The following is a 9,442-nucleotide window of genomic DNA, read 5'->3' as shown; positions in this document are numbered from 1 at the left end:
CCTCCCTCTTGTCGCAGTGGCGCAGGCGCACCCGCTTTCCGCCATTTTTCCAGTCAGCCGCCGCGGGAAAGCGCCAATTAACGCTCTTAACCAGCTCTTCCATCATTAATGAACACCCTCTCCCCCTTAATTAAGCACCGGGGTCGCGTCGGGATGAGGTTTTCAGCCCTCCGGGCGGCGGAGGGAAATGGCGGAGCCGCGGCCGGGGCTGCAGGCGGCAAGATGAGGTAAAAAAGGCTCGAAACGGGCTAAAAATGGCGGTTTTGGGGGAGTCGCTCGGGTGGGACCTTCAGGGGCCTCCCGTTCAGGCCACGCCCCACAATGAGCTCGTACCCGGGGGGGGGGCGGGCCCTCCCACAATTCTTTGCGGCGCCCTCGACCTTTCCCCGCCGCCCCCAGGGGACTCCGGTCGTCATGGAGACAGGGGGGGAAGGTGCTGCGGGGTGTTGTGGGAACGAGAGGAGTCTATGGGGCGCTATGGGGCACTGGGGGGTCACTGTGGGGCCCTCTGGGGCACTTGGTGGGCCTGGGAACCACATATGGGTCCCTGGGGGGCACTTGGGGGTCTCTATGGGGCACTGTAGGGGTCTGGAGGGATCTATGGGGCAGCTGTGGGTCTCTATGGGGCTCTTATGAGTCGCTTATAGGTCTCTATGAGTCATTTATGGGTCGCTATGGGGCAGCTGTGGGTTGCTGTGGGGCTCTTGGTGTCACTTATGAGTCTGTATAGGGCACTTATGGGTCAGTATGAGGCAGTTGGGGTGATCTGTGGGGCACTTATGGGTCCCTGTGGGGGCACTGGGGTTGATCTATGGGTCCCTATGGGGCAGCTCCTCCCAACCTCTCCCCCCCGCTCTCTCCCCTCAGGTCCCTCTGACCCCATCGAGGTTGAGGTCAAGTTCGCTGTGGGGCCCGAGACGGAGGCGGCACTAGTGGCGCTGCTGGCCAGGGGGCTGCCCCACACTCTGCCCCACCTGCTGCCCTCCAGCCCCCCGTTCCGCGACTGCTACTTTGACGGCCCTGGCGCCCCCCTGGGCCTGCGGGACGTGTGGCTGCGGCACCGGCAGGGACAGGGCTGGCAGCTCAAGTTGCCCCATAGTGACCCACACGGGACCGGCAGTGACCCACAAGTGAGCAACAGTAACCTACAAGTGGCTGAGATTGACCCACAAGTGGCTGGGAGCACCACACAAGTGAGCAACAGCAACCTGCAAGTCACTAGAAGTGACCTACAAGTGACTGAGAGTGACCTTGAAGTGACCAACACCGACGCACAAGTGACTGGGAGTAACCCACAAGTGGCTGAGATTGACCTACACGTGACTGACAGTGACCTACAAGTGGCTGAGAGTGACACACAGGTGAGCCAGAGTGACCTGCAGCCCGATAGTGACCCACAAATGACCCACAGCGACCTACAAGTGGCTGACAGTGACATACAAGTGACCTACGGTGACCCACAAGTGGCTGAGAGTGACCTACAAGTGACTGAGATTGATCCACAAGTGACCCAGAGTGACCTACAAGTGATTGATGGAGACGCGCAAGTGACCTGCAGTGACCCACAGCTGCCCCACAGCGACCGTGAGCCCCTGCAGAACCCCCCGCAAATCCATACTGACCCCAAACCACCCCATACTGACCCCAAACTGCCCCATAAACCCCCTGAGCTGCCCCATAGTGACCTCCAAGTCCTTCGGAGTCCCCCCAATCCACCCCATACTAAACCCCAACTGCCCCATACTGACCTCCAAGTGCCCCATAACCCCCCTGAAGTGCCCAATATCACCCCCAAACCACCCTATACTGACCTCCAAATGCCCCATAGTGACCCCAAGCCATCCCATAACCACCACAAACTGCCCCATAGTGACGCCCAAGTGCCCCATATCGATCCCAAATCCCGCCATAGTGACACCCAAGTGCCCCATATCACCCCCAACCCACCACATACTGACCCCCAAGTGCCCTATGCTGACCCCAAACTGCACCATGACCCCCCCAGATCACCTTTTAGTGCCCCCCAAGTCTCCCATATCTCCCCCCAACCACCCCATATCTCCCCCCAACCACCCCACATCTCCCCCCAAGTGCCCCATAGCGCTGCCCACATGCCCCCCAGCACCGCATACCGCGAGCTGTGGGGCGACCGGCAGGTCCTGTCCGCGCTCTGCTCCATCCTGGGGGTCCCGGTATGTCCGTGGGGCAGCGTGAGCGCCGCCCTGCGCCCCCTGGGCCTGCGCCCCCTGGCGTCCTTCGTCACGTGGCGCCGGGGAGCGGGGCTGGGGGCGGGGCTGAGGGTCGAGCTGGACCAGACCGACTTTGGGTATGGGCTGGGGGAGCTGGAGCAGCTGGTGGGGACCCCAGGGGACGTCCCCGCGGCCAGAGACACCGTGGAGGGCCTGTGCAGGGCGCTGGGTGAGCCTGCAGGGGGTGCGGTGGGGCACCTGAGGTCACTGTGGGGCAGCTTGGGGGCTCTGCGGGGGGGTTATGGGTCACTATGGGGCTGTGCAGGGTGCTCGGTGAGACTCCAGGGGGCACTGTGGGGTGGTTATGGGGCACTTAGGGGTCATTATGGGGCAGTTTTGGGGGGATATGAGGCAATTACAGGGCACTTGGGGATCTCTATGACTCACTAATGGGTCTCTATGGGGCAGGTTGGGGTGATTACGGGGCGGTCTGGGGGAGTTATGGGGCACTTGGGGGCCTTTATAGGGCACTTATGGCTCTCTATGAGGCACTTGGGGGTCACTGTGGAGCAGTTTGGGGGTGGTTATTGGGCAGCTGTGGGTAACTATGGGGGACTTATGGATCACTATGGGGCAGTTTGGGGGGGATATGGAGGTTTATGGGTCACTATGGGGCTGTGCCAGGTGCTGGGTGAGACTGTAGCGGGTGCTGTGGGGGTTATGGGGCAGTTATGGGTCTCTATGGGGCACTAGGGTGGATCTGTGGGACACTTGGGGGCCACTATGGGGCAGTTTGGGGGATTTTGGAGGGTCTATAGGGCAGTTTGGGGTCGCTATGAGGCACTTGGGTCCATGGGGCAGTTTTGGGAGCCTGGGGGTGGTTTGGGGGCACTTGGGGGTCACTATGGGTCTCTATGGGGCAGGTTTGGGTCTCTATGGGGCACTTGGGGGTCCCCAACTCTGACCCCCATGTCCTTCCTTTCCCCGCTGTGTCCCCAGGGGCAGAGCCCGAGCGCCGCGTCCCCGGCAAACTGAGCGTGTTCCTGTCCCGGCGCCGCCCCCGGTACTTCCGGCTGCTGCGGGGGGCGGGGCGGCTCGAGGGGGTGGGGCCCGAGGTGGGGGGCGGGGCGGCAGAGATCCCGCCCCTCCCTGAGTAAGCCCCGCCCACAATAAACCCTCGTTCTGGACAAGATGGCTGCTGTGGTGGAGGGCGCCATGTTGGTGCTGCGTTTCCACCGTGTTTCCACCCCAAGATGGGTGGGGAAGATTCTGGCCAATGAGCTGCGGCCCCATGGGATCCGCCCTGATGGTGTCGTGCCCGGATTGGTCCAGACCCGCTGTGAGGGGGGCGGGGCCAACAGGGGTAGGAACTCAATGGGGGGTGGAGCCCCAGAGGGTGGGGCCTGAGGGTGGGAGGGGCTTAAGAGGGCACACCCCAGAGTGGGTGGGGCCCTAGGGGGCTGGGGGTGGAGCCTCATGGTGGGAGCTCAATGGGGGTGGGCGTGGCCTGGGTGGGTGTGGCTGTGACCGGGCCCCTTCCCTCTGCCCTGTGTGGTTCTTCATGGACGAGGTTCTGGCGAGATACAGAGATGGACGCGGGTGTGACAGCGTGTGTGTGTGTGACAGCGTGTGTGTGTGTGACAGCGTGTGTGTGACAGCATGTGTGTGACAGCGTATGTGTGACTCTGTGTGACAGCGTGTGTGTGACAGCGTGTGTGTGACAGCGTGTGTGTGACAGCGTGTGTGTGTGACAGCGTGTGTGTGTGTGTGTGACAGCATGTGTGTGACAGCGGAACCGGCACCGCCCAACGTCCCCCCCTGTTCCCCAGTATAACCCACCAGCCCCTCCCAGTTCCCCCAGTACAAACCAGTCCATACTGGGAATGGCGCATACGCCGCCACCAACGACACCAGCACGGTGGCCCCGCCCCTGCGCAGTGGGAGGGGGGACCCAGGCGTCCAGGACCCACAAGTGTGACCCATAACCACCCCTTGTGACCCATAACTGACACCCCATAGTGACCCATAAGTACGCAGGACCCATGGGGCAGGGGGGACCCAGGCGTCTGGGACCCAGAAGTCTCACCTTTTGCATGAGCACCTCCTGGCCATGGGGCTGCCCCACACGGCAGGTGACCCTGCTGACCTCCAGCCCCTCCCACCGCAGCTGCCCCACAGCGGCTGCCATGTGTGGGGCACGGCGGGAACTGAGAACAACAGAGGCCCCCGCGACCCCCGGCGCCTGCAACACCACCAGTTGATCCTGGGGGAGATTGGATCAGAGATGTGGGCAGGAGCTATGGGGCTGGGGGGTCTATGTGGATGGGGGTCTATGGGTCTGGGGGTCTATGGGGCACTGGAGGGGTCTATGGGGCAATTATGGCTCTCTGTGGGGCAGTTGGGGTCACTATGGGGGACTTACGAGTTGGTATGGGGCACTTGAGGAGCTCCATGGGTCACTCTGGGGCAGTGGGGGGATCTGTGGGGCTGGATTGATGGGGCTGGGGTGTTTATGGGTCACTTATGGGCACATATGGGTCACTATGGGGCACTGGGGAGGATCTGTGGGGCTCTGGGGTTCTCTATGGGGCACTTATGGGTCTCTATTGGGCACTTGGGGGTTGCTATGGTGCCCTTGGGGGTTACTAAGGGGCACTTTTGGGGCACTATGAGGCACTGGGGGGCTGGATCGATGGGGTTGGAGGTCTATGGGGCATTTATAGGTCACTATGGGGCACTTACGGGTCTCTACGGGGCTGGGGGCTCTAGGGGGCAGAATCTATGGGTCACTCACTCAAACGTGGCTGCTGTCACCAAGGCCACTTTCCCTGCCAGCCGTCGCCCGGACGGGTCCCCCTCCCGAACTCCTGGGTCCCTTCCCGAACTCCTGGGTCCCCCTGGCTGCCATGCTCTGGCCCCACAGCTGCCCCACGGCTGCTCTGCCCCACATGGTGCCCGGACTTTGTCCCCCCCGGGGACGCTGAGAGAGAACTGAGGGGAACTGGCGCCCATGGGGACTGGGATGGGGGGAATAGAGGGGAGTGAGGGGCGCTGGGGGGGGCACTGGGGGGAACTGGGAGTTACTGGTGCCAATCGAGCCCTTTCGGGGGGGAGTTCGGGCGCGTTCGGGTCTGTTCGGCTCTTCTCGGAAGCGTTCGGGTCCCTTCGGGTGGTTTCAGCTCCGCTCGGGCGCCTTCGGGCTCGCTCGGCAGCGGCCGGGACTCGGGTCGCGTTCGGCTCCGCTCGGCTCCGTTCGGCTCCGCTCCATTTCCCGCCCTTTTCCACACCCCTTCACCCACTTTTAGTCACAGCCCGAGGCACCAAGTCGGGGGGACCCCAGTGAGGGTTTTGGGGCTCCCAGAATGAACTGGTTCCGCTGCAGCTGCCGCTCCCGCCCAGAGGGCGCTGTTTCACCGTCACCAGCTGGGGCTGCAGGAGGAGCCCCCTCGTTTTAAACATTATATGTTGAAAAAGGGGGCCCCGCCTCACATAAACCCCTAAAATGGCGGAAGAGAGGGGACCCTCCCTCAGTTTAAACCCCTAAGATAGTTGAAGAAAGGGACCCGCCTCAGTTTAAAGCCCTAAAATGGTGGAAAGTGGGTCTTTAAACCCCTAAAATGACTGAAAGGAGGGACCCCCTCATTTTAAAACCTTAAAATGACTAAAAAAAGGGACCCCACCTCAATTTAAACTATTAAAATGACTGAAAAAAGGGACCCCCCTCATTTTAAACCCCTAAAATGACAGAAATAAAGGGACCCACCTCAACTTTAAACCCCTAAAATCGCTGAAAAAATGAATCCCTCTCATTTTAAAGCCCTAAAATGACTGAAAAGTGGGATCCCCCTCAATTTAAACCCCTAAAGTGACTGAAAAAAGGGATCATACCTCACATTAAATCCCTAAAATTACTAAAAAGAGCGAGCCCCATTCACTTTAAGCCCTTAAAATGGCTAAAGAAAATAGATCTGCCTCATTTTAAACCCTTAAAACATTCAAAAAAGGGCCCCCCCTCCCCTCAGCCCCCCAAAATGGCAGGAGGGGGAACCCTCTTCCCCTCCAGCCTCACAAAACATGATTTTTTAATCCTTTTTTTCTCATAAATGTCTTTTTTTTTTTTTTTTTTTTTTTTTTGAGTTTTGATGTTTGTTTTTTATCTCGTCACGCAGGTCCCTGCCCCCTCGGCACCACTGACTGCCGCTCCCTGCCCATGTCCCACAGGCCAGTCACCGTTTTGTGCTGCTTCTTCATCCCCCTCCTCACAGCCGCCATTCCGCATCTTCCTCCTCGTTGTTCTCCCGGCTGCCATCCGGTACCTCCCTCCCCCAGCCCCGCTCGGCGTGGCTCCAGCTGCCCCTCTGGGTGAGGAGGGGTCCCTGTGAACAGATCTCAAACGTGCCCCATGGGTCTGTGTGAGTGAGGAAAATCACTGTGCGGCCATGCAGCCTGTGTGTGCGTGCGCGCCTGGGAAGCCTCGTGTTGTAAGAGCTGTCACACACCAACGTGTTCTCTTAGGCGGAGGACGGGCAAGAGACTGGAGCTACAGAGGAGGGAGGAAGGAAAGGACACACAGACAGAGACAGAAGGGCTTGAGCTCCACAACGTGCCTGGCTGTGCAGTGAGCAGAGCTCTGGTGAGTCCTGGCCCCTTGGAGTCATGTCACCCGCTTTTGTGTCCCAGTCCTTTCCTGCCCCCTCCTCTTTCTGTCTGTGTCATTTTTCCCACTTCTACGCACCCCTCTTACTCTCTATTATTATGCTCTGTTCCCTGTTCCCCCTTTCTCTTTTCTCCAAGACTCTCCTTTTCTATGCCATCCCGACCCTCCCTTTACTTTCCTTATCACCCTTCTTTCCTGCTCCCTATGCCTCTTTTTTCTGCCTCTACTCGGCAGACCATAGTGGCTTTTTCCATCTCTTTGTTCTGATCTGCATCCTGCTCTTTTTCCCCCATAATCTCTCTGACCTTTTCCCTGTCTTTTGGGTCTTTCTGCCTGTATGTCCTGCTCTCTGCCCTTGTTTTCCCCTCTCCCTCATTCCTTCTGTTTCTCTTTCTTTCTCACTCTCTGTTGCTTTTTTCTGTTCACTGTCACTGTGTTTTTCATTATGTATCCCACTGTCCCTGTCCTTCTTCCTGTTCATCTCTTCTCTCTCTGTCCCTCTCTGCTGCTCCCTCACCATTTCCCCCACCCTTCTCCATCTCTCTGTGTCTCCATCCCTCTCTGCTGCTCACTGTCCCTGGTTTTATCTTTACTCTTGTCTGTCGCTCTGTCCTGCTCCCTGCCCCATCTTTTCTCGCTATATCCCTCTGTCTTGTTCCCTGCCACTCTTCTGTTTTACTTCCTTTCTGTCTTGCTGCCCACCCCAGGCTTTTTTCCCAATCTCTGTCCTGCCCCAGCCCGTATTTTTCTTTCTCTCTCTTGCTCCCTCTCCCTCTCCCTCTCCCTCTTGCAGCTTCTTTTCCTCTTTCCTGTCTGCTTCTTCCTCCATCTCTGTCCACATCCCTGTCCCTTTTTCCTTCTTGCTGTCTTTCTGTCCTTTTTTTCTTTTCTTTCTGTTCTGTTCCTGATGCCATCTTTTCTCACTATATCTCCCTGTCCAACTGGCTGCCCCTTCTTTCCTCTCTCTCTCTATTTTTCCTCTCTCCATCTCTTTGTCCCACTGACCACCACAATTGTTAATTTTTTTCAGTGCTGTCCTGTCACCTGTTCGTTTGCCCTTTCTCTGTCACTGTCCTGCTCCCTGTGTATTTTTTTTAATTCCCTCATCTCAGTCCTGCAGCCCATCACTATTTTTCTCTTCTTCCACCCCTTTGTCCTGCTCCTCACCCCTGTCTTTGTCTCTCCTTCCCTTTGTTCTGCTGCCCATCTCATTTTCCCTTCTTGCTCCTGCTCCCTGCCCCTCTCGTTCCCTCTATTTCTCCGCCCTTCTCCCTGTCTGTCCCCCACTCTGGTTTTCTGTCTTCCTCCCTCTGTAGTTTTTTTACTCTCTCTGTCACTCTCTCCTGCTCCATGTCACTTTCATTTCTCACTCCATCTCTGTCCTGCAGCCCAAAGCTGGTTTTTGGTCTCCATCTGCTGCCCAGCCCAAGCTTTTTTACTTCTATCTGTGCTCTGCTGCCGGTCTCTCATTTTTGCCTGTTTTTCCCTTTGTGCTGCCTCCTTGACTCTTTTTTCTCTGTGTTACCCTGTCCTGCTCCCTGCCTTTGTGTTTCTCTGATGATCCTTGTCCTGCTCCCTTTCCTTCTTTTTCTCTCCCTGTCCCATGTCCTTCTTCCTCTCTTCCTCTCCTCTCCTCTCCTCTCCTCTCCTCTCCTCTCCTCTCCTCTCCTCTCCTCTCCTCTCCTCTCCTCTCCTCTCCTCTCCTCTCCACTTCTCTCTCTGTTCCTGCTGATTCTTTCTCCATCCGTATCCTGCTCCCTGCCCCTTTTTTCCTCTCACTGTCCCTCTCTCCTGTTTCCTGTCCCCATCTTTTCTGTCTTTATTCTTGTCCCACTGTCTGTCCCATTGTTTCTGTCAATAGACCCCTGTCCAGCTGGCTCTGCCTTTTATTTGTCCTCTCTCTTTCCTGCTCCTCAACCCTCTTTTCCTCCAGCTTATGGCTGGGGTTTTTTTGCCCTTTCCAGTCTCTTCATCCCCATCTTACCTTCACCTTATTTCTCTGTTCCTTTGTTCTGTTCCTTGTCCTTCTTTTTCTCTCTCCATATATATGTTGAATCATAGAATCGTTTACATTGAAAAAGACCTTTCAGATCATCAAGTCCAACCGTTCACTGCCAAGTCCACCACTAAATCCCATGTCTAAGCACCATCTATACACATCTTGCTGTGCACAACTGCTTGGATGCCACGGAAGCACCAGTGTCAGACCCAAGGGATCTGTTTGTGTCAGAAGCTTTATACCTTCCCCATCCTTGAGCTCCTCATCTCTTTAATAGCAATATTATTCCAGGTGCAGTTTGTTCTCCCTCTGCAGCAGGAATAATTTTGCTGGGCCTGTGTGCACTCACACGAACCACCCACAGCTCCACCATTTTAGTCACTCTTGAAATGAGCAACAACAGAGCGCTAAGAACTGTCTCCTGCTTAAGACATTGCATGTGAGAAAGTGCTTTAAAAGCAAGTGTTGTCTAGCATGCTTTCATTAGGCCATTAGTTAATATGTTTTACTGACATGAATCACTGAACCAAGAAAATGAGCAGTGCCATCAACAGTTACAGCATAAGAACAACACTTCATCTGGTTTAAGATCAGAGA

At 56.8% G+C, this 9,442-nt stretch overlaps 1 protein-coding gene across 6 annotated transcripts in view; it reads left to right on the top strand.

Annotated features, from left to right (window-relative positions):
* Nucleotides 1–353: 353 nt before the first annotated feature.
* Nucleotides 354–9,442, top strand: part of LOC135993542 (bromodomain-containing protein 4-like) — a 30,415-nt gene continuing 21,326 nt past the window's right edge. For 4 of the 6 annotated variants that reach the window (XM_065643469.1, XM_065643470.1, XM_065643468.1 and 1 more), the window contains exons 1-5: nucleotides 354–433; nucleotides 868–2,418; nucleotides 3,189–3,252; nucleotides 6,411–6,551; nucleotides 6,705–6,822. In XM_065643469.1, the coding sequence (XP_065499541.1) occupies nucleotides 415–433; nucleotides 868–2,418; nucleotides 3,189–3,252; nucleotides 6,411–6,551; nucleotides 6,705–6,822 (1,893 nt within the window). In that variant the 5' untranslated portion in view covers nucleotides 354–414. Of the gene's footprint in view, nucleotides 434–867; nucleotides 2,419–3,188; nucleotides 3,253–6,358; nucleotides 6,552–6,704; nucleotides 6,823–9,442 lie in introns of those variants that run through there. The other 2 variants (XM_065643471.1, XM_065643473.1) reach the window with 2 other exon arrangements.

The sequence above is a fragment of the Caloenas nicobarica genome, chromosome 12, assembly GCF_036013445.1.
Source record: "Caloenas nicobarica isolate bCalNic1 chromosome 12, bCalNic1.hap1, whole genome shotgun sequence".
NCBI lineage: Eukaryota > Metazoa > Chordata > Aves > Columbiformes > Columbidae > Caloenas > Caloenas nicobarica.
This window is presented reverse-complemented; position numbering and strand designations above follow the sequence as displayed.